At 39.0% G+C, this 19,360-nt stretch overlaps 1 protein-coding gene across 2 annotated transcripts; it reads right to left on the bottom strand.

Annotated features, from left to right (window-relative positions):
* Positions 1–2,260: 2,260 nt before the first annotated feature.
* zdhhc1 (zinc finger DHHC-type containing 1) lies at positions 2,261–18,782 on the bottom strand. 2 transcript variants are annotated; one of them, XM_017459215.3, is made up of 12 exons: positions 18,513–18,782; positions 16,871–17,125; positions 16,251–16,508; positions 15,810–15,985; positions 15,374–15,475; positions 14,105–14,232; positions 13,246–13,401; positions 10,679–10,800; positions 9,082–9,170; positions 7,220–7,334; positions 6,094–6,196; positions 2,261–3,919 (listed from the first exon to the last, which is right to left on the bottom strand). In XM_017459215.3, exons 3-12 carry the CDS (start codon positions 16,467–16,469, stop codon positions 3,411–3,413), a joined length of 1,719 nt encoding a protein of 572 aa, XP_017314704.1. In that variant the 5' UTR covers positions 16,470–16,508; positions 16,871–17,125; positions 18,513–18,782; the 3' UTR covers positions 2,261–3,410. The 2 variants fall into 2 exon arrangements, with proteins under 2 accessions (XP_017314704.1, XP_017314706.1); XM_017459217.3 differs by having other exon boundaries at positions 16,871–17,121.
* Between the last annotated feature and the right edge of the window lie 578 nt (positions 18,783–19,360).

Genomic DNA, 19,360 nt, shown 5'->3' with positions numbered 1-19,360 from the left:
CTCTGTAAACCGTTGTTTCACATTTGGTCATAAGAATCATTGCCAACAGTGCTACCCACACAACGTCACACGTCCCCTCGTTACGCAGGCACATAATGGTTATTCTATCATTTGAACGCGTGCGGTCTGCGATACGCAACCCTCCGCAGACTAGCGAGACGGGGTTTGATTGGCTGAACTCAGTACTCGGGGGATGGGGCTCGTGGATATTAACCATCTGTCTACCAATAGGTGCAATGATTCTTCGTCTTGTTCATTTTGCCTTGTATCGTTTCTCTCGTTCGGAGCAGTCTCTCACGCTCGTTGAAATCACTAATGACCAAACGCTGATGTTGACAAAGACTGAGTACAATCCCTATGATGACCAACCTGACTTGTATCCTAAACCTGACTGGGTATCAGATCCTCCCAGCGACACTGACGATGATGACCCATTGACATCCATTTCACGTCTATTGTAAATATTCCATGGACCATGACGAGTCTCATTTCACCCTAAATGAGCTTGCTTGACTACAGGATACTTTATATCTGCAAAATCAGCCTTAGCGCCTTCATTATGTCTGTTTCATGATGAATTCAGTTGAACCGTGAAAGGATTCTGAAGTTCTGATGTATTCACAGCATAATAATTTCTCTGTTAATTTTGGGTTTCATATTTTGTAATGATAAAATGGGGGAAATGTGAGGGAAATTACTCATTTTTACTTTGTAATAACTTTGTTTCTGTTCATGTTCATCTGAGGATAACGCCATGTTAAGAAGGCCATGTCATGTCGCTGAGATCAGTACAGAATGTTTATCTGCTTACAGAGACACAAACATGTTCTTCTGTTCAAGGTTCATCTGCACATCTTCTAAGATCCTGAAACAAAGCCTGTATGAACTGCCTCAAACCGCCTCTTATCGGTACACGGAAGTGTGTCATGCTCTGCGTCATATCTATAGTAGTGGTTCAGCAAAAGCGCTTTAGAGCACGCTCATTATTCCATCCTGCTTTATTCTATCCTACTTTATTCTATTCTGTATCAACCATCTTTCTGTAATTGACCTTTTTACCGTCAGCGGACGAGTCTGCGAGTGTTGTCTAATTTCCACAACAGTGTCTTGGCAGCCTCCGTGGTAAGTCTTTGTATTTATTGACCTTTTATAAATTTTGGAGGGACGTCCTGTTATTGGTGATGTCACCATTGTGCTCCATTTTCTCCACTTGTTGATGACGGCCTTCACGGTGTTCCACGGTACATCTTATGTTTTTTTTTTTGGGGGGGGGGATTGTATACCTCTCTCCTGATCGATTACTTTCGACAGTGGAATCTGTGTGTACAGGCTTTGTCAGCTCTTTGGCTTCAACAGTCAGATAAAACCAAGATGTGAAGAAAATCCCACAAAAACAGCTGGTCTTTATTTGGGGTTAATCTGAATAATTTCATTGATGACAGCTGTACGATCATTACTTTTGAACGTCAGATTGAATGCTATTGGTTCATTCTGAACACAGCCTCATCCCCAATTATAAAAAGGTTCGCAGACTTATGCAACAAGGTTAGTGTTAGTGTAACTTTTGTATTTTCTGCTAAAATGTTTCTGTTTAGCAAGTTCTGACATGATTTACCTTCGTTTAATTTTTTTTCATCACAAAAACTTGCCATTTTTACAGGGGTGTGTAGACTTATATCCACTGTATTTTGCCCAATGCCACACACTTTCTGATACCAGTCTTCCACACATTCCATCAAGAGTGCGTTTCTACACAAGATATTCGGGATAATCCAGGAAAATAACTGTTTAACAGCCTAGAAACAGGACGCTTTTTGTGTTCATCCGAAACAAGCCTCAAAACTGGCCTGATCTATCCATTAGTGTTACCAAGACGTAAGACGACACAAAACAAGCAACACGTTGTTTTTTTTCCCCCCAATAGTATACCACAGAAAATATATAGTACCCGGGCCTTTTTAAAAAGAAAATACTGCAAATTTCCTATGAATTAGCATACAAGAAAACGCTTGTGCAGATATAGTCCTTGTCCCAAATGGCGCATTTGCAGGTTCACGGTCCTCACTTGGGCGCAAGGTGTCGCATTTCTTATTTATGGCTTTAAAACAGTATTCACTTTGTACACTTACTGGGCCCATTAACAAAGCCATGAAAGTGAACTCGGCAGTGGTCTCTTACTTAAAACACAGCGGATGAGTTTTCTTAAGAGCGAGGCAAAGCTCATACAGCGACGTCAAAGCCAACAACAGCAATAAAGATATGAAGAAAGGCCACGTTTATTAACATTGTAGCATACTGGATGCTTGAACACCACTGTGCGATGTGTTTACCGTGTTCATTCGTTCTTCGGCAGTACAAACTTTATCCTAGTCGGTGTCACAGTGGTTTAATCACTCATTTGTTAAATAGAACTGGCTCGTTTTATTAGAAAATATTACGTCCAGGTGCAAACAGAAAAAAAAAATGTGCGAGAAGGTGGGATTGATTAAACTTCCTGCGGGGGCATGTGGGATTGGTCAGAATGAACAGAAATCCTCAGAAAGTCAGAAATCCTTTGGATGTGGGATATAAATTCCTGCACACACCTCTATCAGTTATTAAACATCCTCTTTAAGTAATAACTGTGCAGTTTTGTGACCCTCACCTGGCGTCACTGAACGGCGAGCCATCGTTAACCAACACACCTGGAACTTAATGAAGTTTTAAGGACCGCCCGGAAATGCTTGCTTTTACATCTTTGTGCCTGAATCGCATACATCTCAACTACATCACCAGCGTGTGGACATGGAGGAGGACTGTAGGATTAGGGCTCCATTTGGGACATTTAGGACTTGGCTCATGCTCAAGGGAATGAGTGACATTTCTGCAAGTATAAGAACGAAACATTAAAGTAGGTAGGTCGTAATATACGAAAATGTGCCATTGTAAAAACAACTAACATTAATGATAACATTACAACTAAACATATAGGAATTATGAAGAGGAAGAAAAAAACCCACTGATGTTTATGTTTAGAGCAACAGTCAACAGATATTTCAATCTGCTATAGACTGTACACAATATACAAGCTTTGGCATTCAATATGAATTAATAGTTGATAAAACCGTGTTATGATAAATAAAAAAAAAAACGTACAAATACAATTGTGCAATGCTACGAGAGAAGTGATTAGGAAAATGTATTGAATTAATGAAATGCCAAATGAAACTGCAATGATCATTTCTGAAAAGACTGATCAGAATCCAGTTTGAAAATCCTCCACTCAGTGGTGGTTGCATAGGTGGACTGAGACTTTTGTTGCTACATCTGAGATTGTAGTGCCCGTGGATTCGTATGATTATGATAGAGCTTATCTCTGGGAAGTTTTGCTAGCATTTTGCTCAGCCAGGTAAGTCATGGCAATTATATTCCTATGCTAGCGGTGTGTTCGTTCTGGAGCCGAGTCTCGGCTCATCTACGCCTCTTCTCTTGCTTGTGTGCTTGCGTTTTCCGACGTAACCGAGTCCGTCCTCCGCTCTGGCGCCGTCTAGAGTTAATGTAGTCTCTTCACTTCCTCTACTGACGAATACGAAAGGATTATGGGATGCCATCTCGAATCTCTCTTCTGCAACCTTGCGAGCCACAGTCTTCTTTTTGGTCCGGGGCTGTGGAGAGGGTAATGGCTGAAGTAAAACACGCTGTGTAGAGGACGCATGGCCAACGGTAGTGATGGGCACCCGCGCTGGTGTGGCAGTCCCCAGGCGTGCCAGAGCTACAGGGATCTCCTCCAGAGACTCTGCGGAATCAGAGTGGTACTCAGCAGGGGGGCCGGCAGCTTGCACAGGGGCCAGAGGGGGGAGGGTCACCCGCACAGGGAATGCTGGGAAAGCGAGGCGCTGGCTTAAGGATGAGGACAGAGTGGCAGCAGCTACGGAGAACTCTAGGGATTGGGATGCACAAGGTCACAAAAAATGCACACAAACCACTGTACAGAAATATGGCACACTCACACAATGAATGCTACCACATTGCTGAGGAATGTACTATTCACTAAAATAATGTGTGTTATGTTAATAATTTGGCAGTGCAGGTTGTAATTAGTAATCCTGATGCAGTGGATCACCACATGAGTCCACAGCACTGAAGATAACACACACTGCTTACACTCAAACAAAGCAAACACGATTAGGAGTAACGGTGCATAAAATTCACAAAGAACACAGCAACCACCGCAATGCAAACAGTCCAACATAACGAGCAAATAGAATCTAAAAAATAAAAACATAAACTGCTAGGTGTCAGGACGGAGCAGTACCAGATACAGCACTATTGCAATTTTCTCTAAATTGCTCTAAAGTAGAGGTTCTCAACCTTTTGCAACTATAGCACCCCCTAAGCCTCCCCAATATCATGTGCCCCCCCCAAATTGGAGGAGACCTGGTATAATGATTATCTGTTCTATATTAAATCTATCTATATATAACCTAATCTCTTTTTGATAGATAGATTGATTTTTTTCGCTTTTGTTTTTTTTTTAAAGTACTTTCCATAACTTTTATAAAACTATATAACGGACAGACAGGTATGAAACATGAATGATCAAAAATGTTTCTGAACTATAACTACTTTGAACAAGAGAACTAGGCTGTAATAACGTGGACTATTTTACATGTAAAACATGTTGGATTACATTCGTATCACATTCTAAAAACATTCGCATATGAATGATGTAAATTGGGATGAAGGGTACGTCTCGTTATCCATGACATTGTTAAATCTCCGCCTCTCAGCCCCTCACTGTTCAGAGCGGACGCAGAGAGAGGTGTGAGTGCAGAGGGAAAGCAAGACCTCGCGCTTGCAGGACAGTACCTGCGACATTTGGAAAGTTGCTAAGGTTTGTCCAAAAAGTCACTAGATTTGTCGCTAGGCGCTTTTTTTTTTGGCAGAAAAAAAAAAAAAAAAGTCACTAAGTTGGCAACACTGGACTGCACTGACAGCTAGATAAAAGGCCGGCTAAGCTCCGTCTCTCCCCAGCAAAATGAAAATACAGACTGAGAGGGATCGCGGGGTTTTTCATTTACGCACATTCTATTTGAAAAGCAATAAAATACACCGAGCACCCAAATGATGCCCTGTCTGAACCCCCCTTCTGATCTCTCGCCATGGTTGAGAACCACTGCTCTTAAGCAAATACTACACTGGACAATCGTAAACTTCTTCCTAACACTACAGCTACGTAACTACCGATTTATGAGATTCAACATAAGGTGAACGCATAATATGTCCACCTTTTAAAGTCTTGAGAATGCAGTTACTAGGAAACGTGCGAATATAAGGTTAAGGTATATGAGGTTAACCATTTAGCTAGCAGGGAGCTGTTATGTCTTTTCTACAGACAACATGAGAGTGGTGGTGGCAACGAAAGAAAACCATGAGGAACGCCAACATTTCCTTACGTCTTTGCGTGATAAAACTGGCAGTGTAATTCCAATTAGCATCGACTACTAACCAAACTTCCATTTTTCTGCAGATACAGTACTCACGAACTATAATGCAAACTGGAATATGGCCGTGTGTTCGGTGTGTATATGAAAAGGTTCCACATGAATGGCCCACTCTCTGATATTTTCTACTTCAGGAGTCAAATTTCGCAGTATGGCAGAACCCATGGAAGGTCGGTTAGAGGTCGCTAACTTGATGCTCTGCTTATACACAGTCTTTTTTTTAGTAAGTTACAAACATGAGAGGAAACATTGATATTTTCACTGTCACAGCCTTTGCTTGGAACATGAACACAATTAAAACATGGATGGACAGTGAAAACAAAAATGCAGAACATAAAATAAAGAACTCCATTTTAGTTGAAATGTGGCTATGGAGTACAGACTATTAGCCATATTACGTAATATAAAATGCAATAATCAGTTAGAAAACACTGTATTAAGTAGTGTATTAAGTAAAAGTATGCATCAGTGTGTTTAAAATGCTATAATTCTACCCAATATGTATATGACAGTTCGGTGTTAGACCCTGGAGGAACAAACCAGGCATTTAGGAGGCCACACTGATGACTATCAAATAAGCATGATGGCTGATTGTGTGTGTGTGTGTTACCTTGCTCAGCTGAATGATGTGCCAGGCCTCTACTCGTACTCATCTCTGTGCCTCGGTCATTGATCACTTCTGCTGGTATTTTACGCACTTTTTTCTTTTTCTTCTAAAAAAGAAAAAAAAAGAAAAAAAAAACAAGAAACCAAGGAAGAACGATTCAAAATACGACAGGGATCAGAAGTGTATTTTACTGTTCAAGAAACACTTCAATCCAATATATGGAGATAACCAACACAAAGCGTGTGTGTAATGAGTTTACAGATCGTAACCAAGATCTATTTCCAGTGTTAGTCATAGCTCCAGAACTGGACGAAGTGGTGTTGTGCCTGAGCTTGTATCTCAGCTTGCTTCTATCTAACCAGTATCTTGACACAGGGTGAGGTGAGGTTCAGAGCGTATTAGAGATTTCCAAAGCATTTAAAATGGCATTCAAATTGTATTTACTTTACATGTAGTATTTGAAAGCATTTCGTAAACCGCAAAATGGGGAAAAAAAAAAACGTCACTTTCTTAAGCAAAGAAAACTAAAAGGAGGTGCTACCAAAGCCCCTACAAATCCATTAGACCGAGTCCCAAATGGCTTTCTATTCACTATACAGTATATTCTCACTACACAGGGAATAACAAAATACATACAGGTGCACTTCACAGTAAATGAGAAGCCCTTTGAGATTCAACCTTCAATAAGCGCATGCTGGAACTTAATTAACAGATTATATATTTATATCCTTTTTGTAAAAATGTTCAGGATATGTGTTGTCCAGTTCAGTTGGCTTACACTGCATGACCGTGGAACATGGGGATCATACAAAACAGCAAATATGGATTAGTTTGTTTTTTTTTTATGGCCTTTAATTTACTTTACAGTATGTAAATATTACTGAACAATTACAGTACTCAATGCCTTGTCATTTTTGCCTATTTTGAATATATACTGTACATATTATGAAAATGTGACTAATATTTGAACAGTAATACTCGTTCTGAAAGCCCTGGAATGTTTGGGAAGCCCTGACGGCCCACGTCATTGCCTAACCCTAAAATATGCACTGTCTGGGTTCCCTATGAAGTAGTGTCCACGACACTGCTATAGCGTGTGTGTGTGTGTGTGTGTGTGTGTGTGTCGAACCTGAGTGTTTTTAGAAGGACGAGGTGCTGGTTTCTGCTCCGTGGAAACGGTAGGGAGTAGCTCCTCGTCGGCCGTTCTTTCTTGCGAGCTCCTGATCCTGCCGTTACCGTACAACCTTTATACGAAGACGCAGCGTCGGATTAGTACAGCACGTAACTGCGTGAATTCAACCAGTATATTCGCTTTAGTCACAAATCTTTGTTAAGAGGCTTTTTCATATCGGGTTTAACAATAGCATGACAGGATAAGATAAAAGACTAGCCAACTGACTTTAATTCCCACTCAAATGTTACAGCTATCCATCACAAATGATAGCAACAGTGTTGACAGTTTCTGAGCTCCTGACTAAAACATTCCACTGTGAGCAACAGCATTTGGGGGGGGGGGCACCAAGAGGTCAAACACACACGTACACACCTTTATTTGCGCATATCACTACAAACCCTGTGTCCTTTGCAGTTGCCGAGCGATCGAATCTTCTTAGCGATTCGCATTAGATGATAAAGCTCGCTCTTTCTCACCATCTCTTGATTTACATTACAAGATGGTTTTAAGATCAACAACATGTTTAAAAATGATCCCTGGTACGAGGAAAGGACTTTTTTCCCCAAAAAAGTTGTAACAAAGCCTAAGCTAGAATTTATACTGAAATGGCAGTTTAACAGCGTGTAACTCATTACTGCTGCCTAACTGTTCTGACCTTCTACATTTAATGAAAGTGACAGCTGAGATCAGTGACACTGCTCGAAATGTTTTTCTTCTTCTTCTCCAATTTGCTAAGTGCCATTAAAGTCATGGGAAAGCAAACTGAATTTACGCTTTGTTTGTGTATTTTGAAATGCTCACCATGACAACACAATGAATGCCTACTATTAAGAAATGACATTCGGTTTCATTCTTATGAAACGTGCACATAGCAGCTTCAACACGTGGTTACCGAACGGCACATCGAGTCACAGGTCGAACTTAAGAGCTTCGCCACACTTTGTCCCATTGGGCTAATAATATAAATAAACAGGCGCTAAATGCAGGAGGCTTAGAGAGTCTTGGATGTGATATAAATTAAGAATACAGACACCACAACCACTTAAAATGTTTTCCTTTTTTCTATCCTGGCAAATGCGAAAACTGGCACGAAGGTAAAGTTAAAAAGCCAGTCACCATGACAATTTAGTTTCTGGCTCATACCCACAAGTTTTCACTGCCTAATAAACTGCATTTATTTCTCTTCTACCGAACTTCAGTGAGCTAGTGCAGGACTTGCTCTTTACAATAAAATAACATTTTACTGTAATGTTTTTATGTAAAATTTTTTACTTTTATGAGTGATCATAAAAAGAAAAGAAAAAAAACACCAATAAGCCACTAAGCGGTTATTCTTTCAGCAGGCTAGATGATTGATTTGAGCCAACCATGCTGAATTTAACGGATTTAAGAATACATAGTCAGCGGCTGAGCAGTGGTGCCTGTTGGAAATGTTATGGCACCCACAGCATGTACATGTTGGTCTTCAAAGATCTTTTTAAAGCAAAGATATGTAGAACATGATCAGACAATCAGGACAATAAAGAAATGCCTCAGAATCGGCTGCCAGAGCTAATAATAATACATATGTAATTGTATAATAAATATTGTGTAATAATTTAATGATGTGTAATGTTCTTCTGCTTGCATATTTAATAGCACAATTGCAAGCACTGAATTTAAAATAGTCGCTAAACCTCTTTATAAAACAAATCAAGGATTAGACTGGTATCAGAATTTCCTCCCTGATGCTTTCTATGGGTCATTTTAAGATGAATTTTGGCTGACTTGTTGGTCACATGGTACACATCAGCAATATATGCGTTCTGTCATCTTACTCGGGATTTCCATGCGAGCTCCTGGTGGCGGGATCCTCTACCTCCATCTCGGGATTGGTGTAGCCTAGAGTACCTGAATAGCTCACGTCCTAAATGTAAAGAAAGGAAAAGAGAATCGATATATTTCTCAGAGAATGTAAATCCTATTAGAAATTCATCTTCAGCAAGCACTTTATCTTGGTCAGATCCATCTTGCAGATCCAGAGAATGATGGGTACGAGGCAGGAATAGACATTAGATGGGGTGGCAGCTCATCACAGAGCACCATGGACAATCATTCAAACCTAGGGGCGATTTAATGTAGCCAATCCACCTCCTAGAACATACCAGCCCACTATAGTCCAAGATGGTAGAGCTTCCTGAAATGGCACCATGTGCACCATTTTCATAGAGGCTTTACCACCAGGACGTAGCTGCAAGGCAGGAAGTGAACATGTGTGAAGCTCATGACAAATCCAAGTAAATGGACTTTTATGCAACTGTACACAAACCTCCATGCAGTGCTTTTAAACAGTGACACGATGAGCTTTTTGAAATTATAGCGCCCCAGTGAGGTGGCAAGCTGGCATTGCATGAGCTCTTGCATAAGAGCCTATAAACTGCATTTCTATTTAAAAAAATTTCATCCAGCAATCACAAGAAAGATCAGTTGCCCATTTCATCTTCAAATAGGTCACTGTTTATCAAAATTTGCATGAATGCACATCACGATTTATTGTGAAAGATAAAACTTCACTGTTACTGTGAATGTAGAATTGGGTACCGAGTTGGTGAGGATTATGTCTATTGTGAGTAAGCCACAGAACATAGGAAGCATGCATTTGGCATGATAGAGAGCCATATGGATCTGTAGGAGTCGGTGTCCACATGGTCTGTTGCACCATTGAGCCAAGCCATTATACACCATTCACGCTGCTGGTGAAAGGTGATCAAAAATCCTATCCTAAAGTCCTATGGGAATTGTAGGGTTTATATGCATTACCATGCTTGTTGCCAGTGTATACCCTAACTCTAACCCGTCCGCTTTTCTGCAGTAGCTAACAAATAACACATTGTTTCCACGCTATCTACTCCACTGGAAACTTTCCAGTAGTCATACTGTCCTTCAAACATAACTACCCTTTAAAACAGGAAGTAACCCAACAGTGTGGATGCTCGTTTCCCATGGCTTTGCAAGACTTCAACGTGGCATCCAAGTGAGATTTTCACCGACGGCTAGCAGAGACGTTTCTCCAAAAATTACACGATGGAGTGAAGCAACCATGACAATTCTAAACAACCTGGTTGCCATGAACTAAACTGCATCCATGTGTAAAACATGAGAGCTAATACGGCATGCAATATTTTTTATATATTTGCAACCTAATGAACAGAGTCCTGTATTAGTTTCATTCAGATGAATGATTTAAATGACTAATCTAATAAAAACATCCTGTTATGAGAGCAGTCCACAAACCTGGCATGGCTCAGTTTACAGACAGGAGCCTCAGATCACAACCAGAGAAGACTTAATCTGGACCTGTGTGCGCAAACAGGCCTTGAATATCTAAACATCATACCTGGACGTCATTTCAGACCTGAGTGTTTGGATGTTCACCTTGATGAGGTTCATCTTGGGAACTCCAGGCTCGTTCCCTGAAGGTCCTCTGTTAGTGTCTCTTGCCTCCTGTCGATGTCTCTGTCGAACGATGTAGTCATATGTACTCAGCCTGTTCCACACTGAGAGAAGACAGAGGTCATAAACCACCTATCTTATGAACCATCTATAAGAACCACCTATTCTAATGTAATAAAATGAACTTCATCTGTACCATTATATCCTCAGGGCAGTTATTTAATTATCATGAATAATGGAATACAGATGTGTAGATGGGTATAGTTAATATTAATATTAAGGTAGTATGGACAGCCAATGCAAATACACAGACTTAATATTAACTATACCCAAAACAGCTGTATTCCATTACTCATGGTAATTAAATAACTGCCCTGAGGATATAATAGTGCAGATGAAGTTCAGTTTATTATATAAGAATAGGAAGCAGATGCTCTTCTGAGCTGTACGCCACACCATGATCATCGGACTCAGCACCGGCAAGATCAGTATAAGATCAGAATCCTGCTGTATTTAACCACCAAATAACCGGCATCAGTTCACTTTCCCGTCTCGTCTCTCTCGCAGAAGCAGATGCTGAAAGGCTCGTCTTTGCAAAAGTACTGTAATAAAATGGATCTGTTATATACAACTATCCAATTGCAAGACAGCAGTGTCGTGATACACCTTTATTTATGTCTAAAATGAATTCTCATAAATTAATATGGAAAATCATAAAACATAACTAAGTAATTTAATGCCCAATCAGCTACAGGGATGAGAAATGCTTTGATAATATATTACTATACTGATAAATGATGTCACTTTTAGGGCTAGGAGATATAACAATATATTATAGTGATATCACAATAAATTATAGGATTTTTTATAAAAAAAAATTTTTATTACATTTTTAATAACAAACTAGGGGGGCATGGTGGCTTAGAGGTTAGCACGTGTGCATATTCTCCCCGTGCTTCAGGGATTCCCCCACCTTGTGCCCCGAGTTCCCTGGGATATACTCCAGGCTCCCCACAACCCAATGTAGGAGAAGCATTATAGAAAATGGATGGATGGATGGATGGATGGATGGATGGATGGATGGATAGAAAACTGACTAGAAGCAGCTGATTTGATGTGAAAGTTTTGTACTTAAACTGCAAAATGTTTTCTGCTTTCAGAGTTAACAAGTTTTTATTTATTTTACATATTATTTTTAAATATAAAAAAATAAATATACTACATTTTTAGACATTAAATAAAGTATTGAAAAGTCTTCAACAATGGTGATATATTATTTTTGTCTTATCACCCACATCCACGCACAATATACTTTTCTGAGATATCGTGGTATCAAAATATCATTATATAGTCATTTTATAACTTGTCATTTTATAACTTGTCATTTTTTTGTAATCAGCAGGACGTCCTCAATATTTCCTCCTTTATCATTATTTTATTTTACTTATTAATCAGGGTTTTTTTTCTTTGTTATTATTTTACTATTAATCAGGACTCGCTAATTAGAACCTTTTTTTCCCCAGTCTTTTGCCTCCTATTAATTCAGAGTAGCTTAATAGAGCACTCTAAAACGAAACATATTATTAAAATTATTATTATAATTAGTACTATCATGACTAAATAGAATCATCTCCATTTTAGCAGTGTGGTTCTGGCCTGTATTGTGCCTCACGATGAGCAATTAACCAGCAGGCATCCTTGGAAACACGGTCTAAATATAAAACTGGTGAATCATCGGGTTTAAGCAACATCACTGACTGCGGTGCTGATGATCGTGACTGAGCGAACACTTGTGTTTCAAGTCAGCGTGAACATGTTAACATCGTAACATATTCTCAAGCATCGCACTAGAGCGGTGTTTGTATTGTTGTTGCTGTTGTTTTTAATAACAACTAAAATATGGCAGTGGCCGATAGGAAGTCTTGCAGCTTGCATACATAAATCACAACCTCTTTATGCTCTAGCTAGCAATTCACGTAAAGACATAATATTAGTAATGTTTACACCACAGCACTGATGAATTCTCAATTGTGATTGGTAGCAGGTGGTGATCGTTTTTCTAACACAGCAGCTCTTACAATAGTTACAAAATCACAGCTTTAGAATATTCTAATGCGTTATTATTTCTCTAGGAACAACTTATTCACAGGGGCCTTTATCTACGACTAATAATACACAGGGTTTTCAAAAACGATGTTATTTAACAAGGGAAAATGTATGATCATTGATATGGTGCAGGTTTCTGTAAGAAGAGGTTTATTTAACATTTTCTAGAAGGAGTCTCCAGTGTTAGCGCTTTGTAACAACCAGAGGTAAAGCTGGTTTTCCACCAAAGGACAGACTGTCTTTAGGAAGGAGGTATTTGTGCTTTACAGTTTCACAGTTTAACAAACTGCATTTATTATTAACTTACAAAGCAAGTGAGGGAATAACAGTTAGAGCGTAAGCGGTGAACAGTAACTAACTTGTCTCGCGGACGTTCCACGAAAGCACGCAGAGTAGCAGAAATGTGTGTAAAGACTACATGGTGATGTATGTAGTGCACTCACTGAGGTAGATGTGGAAGCAGAGTAAATGGCCGAGCAGTAGTGAGGAAAGAAGCCCCATCGTGATGGTTACTCCTGCCAGTGCAGGGATGGCTGGTCCTGCTGTAGATACAGGAGCCACAGGCAAGAACACAAACCACACCACAGATTCATTCTTCACTGAAGGTAGGCAGAATGAAGGGGAAGGAGGGTGTGGGCACGAAAAAGAAAGCAGAGGGAAATATGAGTCAGAGAAACCTGAATTCGTTTATCTGATTTGGGCGGTTACTAAACCACCCAAATCATACTAAATCATACTAAACCCTTTACGGCATTAAAGCTGTTTTAAAGCTCAGATTACACGAAATCTAATAAGGATGGCAGGGTTTTTGCCAAAAAATAGGATTATTCAGCACATATTGTTAATCTGATCTTTACTGAACAAGTACACAAATATAATCAAAAAGCCAGAAACAGCTAGAGGAATAGCATTACGTGCAATCTGCAATAAATAAATAAATAAATAAATAAAAATGATCATCTCTATCATTCAGAGATGATGTGTAATGTGAGCACCCTATAAACATGAGCCCATGCTTTCGATCGAAAAGAAATACATAACATGATGGCATTTAAAATGCAGCATATTGTGTTATACAAGAAAAGTATTTATCAGCACTAAGCACTATATGTTTTTGTTTTTTTTAAACATTTTTTAACGCTACCACTGTGCTAATGGAAAATGAATGAAATTTGTTGTAGTTAAATAGTGACGATAGGCTATAATCAGATTATTTAAGTGCATGTAAACAAATTGAATGAATCATCGCCAAAGGGTTTTGTTGTTGTTGTTGTCAGATCAGAGCATATCAGAGCACCCTACCTTGCTGGAAGTGTTTATCAGATCGCAGCTTCGACGGGTCCAAAAAGAACTCGATGAAAACGTATGTGGCGATGATCACAATTAAAAATATGCCCAGCAGAGCGGATATGACACTGGTCAGGAAAACACTGCAATGGAGAAAGGATGTGGAAAGATGTGAAAACTGACAAGAACAACTGCAGAACAATATACTGACACTAGACCTTGTTATAGAAGTACACGATTCTATAACACGCTATTATAGGAATTTATTTGGCTGTGGCTCAGGCTGTGGTTCAGGTGGTAGAGCGGGTTGTCCACTAATCGTAGGGTTGGCGGTTCGATTCCCGGCCCACGTGACTCCACATACCGAAGCGTCCTTGGACAAGACACTGAACCCCAAGTAGCACCCGATGGCAAGTTAGCGCCTTGCATGGCAGCTCTGCTACCATTCGTGTGAGTGTGTGTGTGAATAGGTGAATGAAACACAGTGTAACGCGCTTTGGATAAAAGCGTTATATAAGTGCAGACCATTTACCATATTCAGTGATGGGGTGGTGTAATGGAGCCTGATGTAAAGTCAGTACATACAGGATTTTGCAGATTTTTTTTTTTGTGATTTGTTGTGGCCAAAAAATGCTTGATTTTGATTTCTTCAAAATAGTTTTTTTTGTGTGTGTGCTTTTTGTTTGTTTTGCAGAAAACTACTTTTTACAATTACAAAATTGCAATTGTTTCGCACACTCTTTCACAGTGATGTTTGTTGGTAAATGAGACCTTTTAGCTGTACTCGTGTTCGACGCACCTGAATCGAAGAGGGCTTTTACTGAATGTGTCGTGTGATGCGTCTTGGCCCAGATTTGCGCAAAATCTGAGGTAATTCTGAAAAGTACTGCAAGTTCCTGCGTATATTGTGGAGCTTGCTTGACTTCACGTTCATTTCTGCGATTGCAAAATCGTGAAATCCTGGAGGGACTGTAAAGCAGAATCACTGAAACGACCCCAAAGTTGATTATTTTACTCAACTAGGCAGTTTGCAGGGTTTCGTTGGATTTGATCAAATGGCTTCAATTCTGTAAGAAATGCAGTAATTTCAGTCTTAGGCATGTACATGGTTTGTTTTGGGTGCCATTCTGAATGTGCTCCAGGTTAACAAGACTCTAATTTTGGCTTTGCTTAACAGAAATGTGACAAGTGCCAAGCTAACAAGGCATCATGGGAATGCCATCTGTTCTGTCCTGCTTTAAACAATCACAACATATTGCATATTCATTATTCAGAAGGTCTCACCAGTAGTTTCTGCTGCCCACACAGTTGTTGAGCCATCTGCAGTGGTGATCGAAACTGGCCACACACTTATTACAGGCGCTGCAGTGTTTGGATTTCGGCCCTCTGAAAACAACAGGGAAACACCACGGTTAATTCCTGACGATAAAACAGACTCGAGATGAAGCTCTAAGCAGGGCTGAGTAGGGATGTAAAACCTGCTGGTTACCCACAGCTTACACCATATGCTCATGCACTATTCCTTCCTTTCAGTGCGTAATTACAGTTCAGCGATCATGTACAAGCGTGATCAAACCCTCATCTAGCATCTTTCTAGCGGGTTTTATTTGCTGAACCGACTGCTTGATTAACTACAGGATTTCACTATACAATATCTCTTAGTGTTTCACTGCTTCAGGCAGGCCAAGAAATGTTCCTTCCACCCTCTAGCCACACTTACACATCCACCTCACAGAGGTAACAGTGGCAGTTCTCGATGACGTGTGCGTGTTTTGTGCGGTCGAACACAGGCAGTGGTCCCTTGTAGCTCTTTGATCTGACGTTATAGTCCGCAGGGTCGATGGAGACAGCGGTCAGGTGCACGAGCAGGTGACAAACGAACGTAATGCCCGTACACTGATCACTGGGTTAAAGTCAAATAACCGTAGAAGAGTGTAAATCTGAATCAAAAATTTTTTTAAAAATTATGCTTGGGAAAAATAATACATACTGTATAAGATGAAGAGATTGTTAAGTACCATAGTTGTCACTGCCATCATGCTGAAAATTGCTCAAATCAGATCTGAGCTTCCTGTGTGAACGCAGCCTATATGCACTATTCCGGATCATTTTCCCACCTCTACATTTTAACCCAAGTGTCCAACTTCATCACAAAGGATACAATATAGCCAGCCGGGATCCAGTGTGACGGCAGCAGAGGGATGAAAACTCCAAAGCCTGTGACTGCGAAGTAAAGGTAGAGAAGCCACGCGAACAGCTGGAAGGGGTGAGGAGGCCAGCTCCACCCATTCGTTCTGGAGCACAGGGGTACGTCGGCTCGTCTGGGCACACCGTCGCTCACAGGCACCGTGCGGTTCGGGTTCCTGCTGCACAGGTCCATGAGAGAACGGACCCGAGTTCTCCTGTCTCTGCGGCACTGCTGCAATAAACACAAGCACAAACATAAAAAAATTCAGACTCAAACACACTCTACCATGCTTTTAGCTAAGCCACTAAAGCAATTATAAGCACTCATGCTGCATTATGAAGCCCAATTTTTGGACAGGACCTACTGAGCACCAAAAATGTGGCAGATGCTATATGCAATAATCTCCGGATGAGTCCTAACAACAAAAACTAAGCTTATAAGTGTGATGCATTCAACCTCAAATACACAATACCACAAGTCTTAAATAAATCAAAGTCTGTTCATGGGGGGGAATAATTTCAATAATATAGAAAAAGAATATAAGCTATAAATTTACTATATTATTATGACAGTAATGATTTTATGACACTCACCTATTTTTGCTTATTTCCTAGTGGCTGTCCATCAAAGTGTCAGTAAATTATTCCACCTCATTTCAGTCGTCGTCATCTTCGACCGTTAACAGTGATTCCAATCTGTCCATGTCCATCACCGGCTCATGACCTTCTCCATTGACGCTTTGGGTTTTTTTCTTCCTGAAGTAACGATTGCTGACAAGCACCGCCTCCATGCTCAGAAGTTACACAGGCATGTCATGAACACGCAACATGCTCAGCTTGGAGAACTGTCTATAACGAGACATGAATTACCATTCATATTACATAGTAACAAATTATCTGTCAAGTATTTACTTATTTAACACTGACTGTGTTTTCCACCCTGGGAGGGTCTTCAGGACAGAGGACTTCTCTATGACATGTTTATATCTTTGCTAATGCACGTAATAACAGGAGCTAACTTGTTTCACGAAGGTCCTACAACATTAACTATAAATTAATACAGTATGATGTGTTGTTGTTAAGTTTAAAATATCATTGGCAAATAAACAGACAAAAACTAACATTTTAGGACGTTTGTTTGTATACTCAGTGTTCATTTATAAAAAGGAATTGTTTTAAAGACAAATATTAATACAGTTCATTTCGTCTCCTTTGGCACAGCATACACATTCAGTTTAAAAGCAAATAGGTGTGTTTAACTTCATATAAGTTTAGAAAGGTTGATTGTCACCTGCCTTGCTACAATTTATGAGCCGGAAATATCGAGATCATTTGATCTAGATGTGTATACCTAATCTCTAACACGCATGCTGAGAAAAAATACCCCAAATGGCCTTTATTGTAACATTCTCTTCACAACTAAAGACAGTTTTTTTTTAATATAATATTTGTTTGGAAAATAATAATTAAGAAAAGTATCAGGCGTTTCTTTACCTCTAAATAAATATGTCAGTAGCATGTATAACACATGCAATAACAGGTAGTGTGGTAATAAATTTATACATGTACATGTATACTACTACTACTACTACTACTAGTACTATTATTGTTACTATTACTATTATTATTATTACTACTACTACTTCTATTATTATTATTATTATTATTACTACTACTACTATTACTATTATTTACTAGAATTATTACACATGTAACAACAGGTAGTGTGGTAATAAATTTATACATGTACACTACTACTACCACTACTGCTATTATTATTATTATTATTATTATTATTACTACTACTACTACTACTACTACTACTATTATTATTATTATTATTATTATTATTATTACTACTACAACTACTACTACTATTATTATTATCATGACTACTAATTGTACAACTACTATTATTATTATTATTATTATTATTATTATTATTTTATTACTACTACTACTACTATTACACATGTAATAACAGGTAGTGTGGTAATAAATTTATACATGTACATGTATACCACTACTACTACTACCACTACTGCTATTATTATTATTATTATTATTATTAAGAACTGCATAAACATGCTGCAATCTCCAGTGCTCACAGTTCAGCTCGGGGTGGTAATATTACTTAGCTAGCAGCATTCAAGTTTTAATAAAGGATCCAAACAGTACAACAAAACGAGATAGTCTTATAAAAGTAAGAGACTGTAAGAGAAACTCAGACAGATACCTTCCTCCGTTTCACCCTGCAGCTGATGGCAGATAAAGCAGCCGTTATTATTACAGGAGTGAACTGAAATCCTAACAATTCACAGCGGCAGCTAATATCAACAAACTTAACGCGAATGCAAATATTTATAGAGTTTTCCCTCCCAGCTAAACCTGTATTTTACCCGTTCGACATGTAAACTCAGCTGAAAAGGAGATTCACTCCAACACAAATAACCCGGACAGGAATAATTAGCGTGAATGGGATGTGAGGAGGATGCTGAAGTGACGTACTTCCGGGAAGAGCAGGCGCGCGGGTGGGTTTCAAAATAAAAGTGTGTTTTATACGCTAGTCAGCGATGCATTGATTTATCCTTTAAACTAACGAGTTAACCAACTAACTAACTAAGCTGTTCAAAATAAGACGTGTTTTTGCAACACATAGTGCTACCGAGTGTTTTAGTGGTTTAATAGGAAAGATGAGTTAATTTAAAGACAGAAAGAAAAGATAAAGTGATCAACTTGGTGGTATAATGTTAAAATCTCTCGTGCAGTTTAGTGTTAAAAGAACAAAATAATGTTTGTTCATATTATTTAACTCAGGAGATTTACTACAGTTATATATATATATATATATATATATATATATATATATATATATATATATATATATATATATATATATATTATATTATATATATATAAAATACCACAGCATCGTTGTGTTCTTGAATGTGAATAGTCAGAAGGCATTGTTTTCTATAAAAGCGGCTCTGACAGCGGTGGCTGAAAATCAAAATCACAGGTTTATACCTTATACACGTTTACACTATATGACCAAATGTACATATGGACACCTGACCATCACAC

This window comes from Ictalurus punctatus, chromosome 27 (genome assembly GCF_001660625.3).
Source record: "Ictalurus punctatus breed USDA103 chromosome 27, Coco_2.0, whole genome shotgun sequence".
Taxonomy (NCBI): domain Eukaryota; kingdom Metazoa; phylum Chordata; class Actinopteri; order Siluriformes; family Ictaluridae; genus Ictalurus; species Ictalurus punctatus.
Note: the sequence above shows the minus strand (reverse complement) of the source record. Positions and strands in the feature narration are given on the sequence as shown.

What these genes read in the sequence shown, in the direction of transcription:
- zdhhc1 (XM_017459215.3), bottom strand. Translation starts at nt 16,469, where the DNA reads ATGGACCTGTGCAGCAGGAACCCGAACCGCACGGTGCCTGTGAGCGAC. An exon ending in TGATAAACACTTCCAGCAAG is followed by an intron (nt 13,402 to 14,104) that starts GTAGGGTGCTCT and finishes GCCTACCTTCAG; the next exon opens with TGAAGAATGAATCTGTGGTG. An exon ending in CTGCTTCCACATCTACCTCA is followed by an intron (nt 10,801 to 13,245) that starts GTGAGTGCACTA and finishes GTCTTCTCTCAG; the next exon opens with TGTGGAACAGGCTGAGTACA.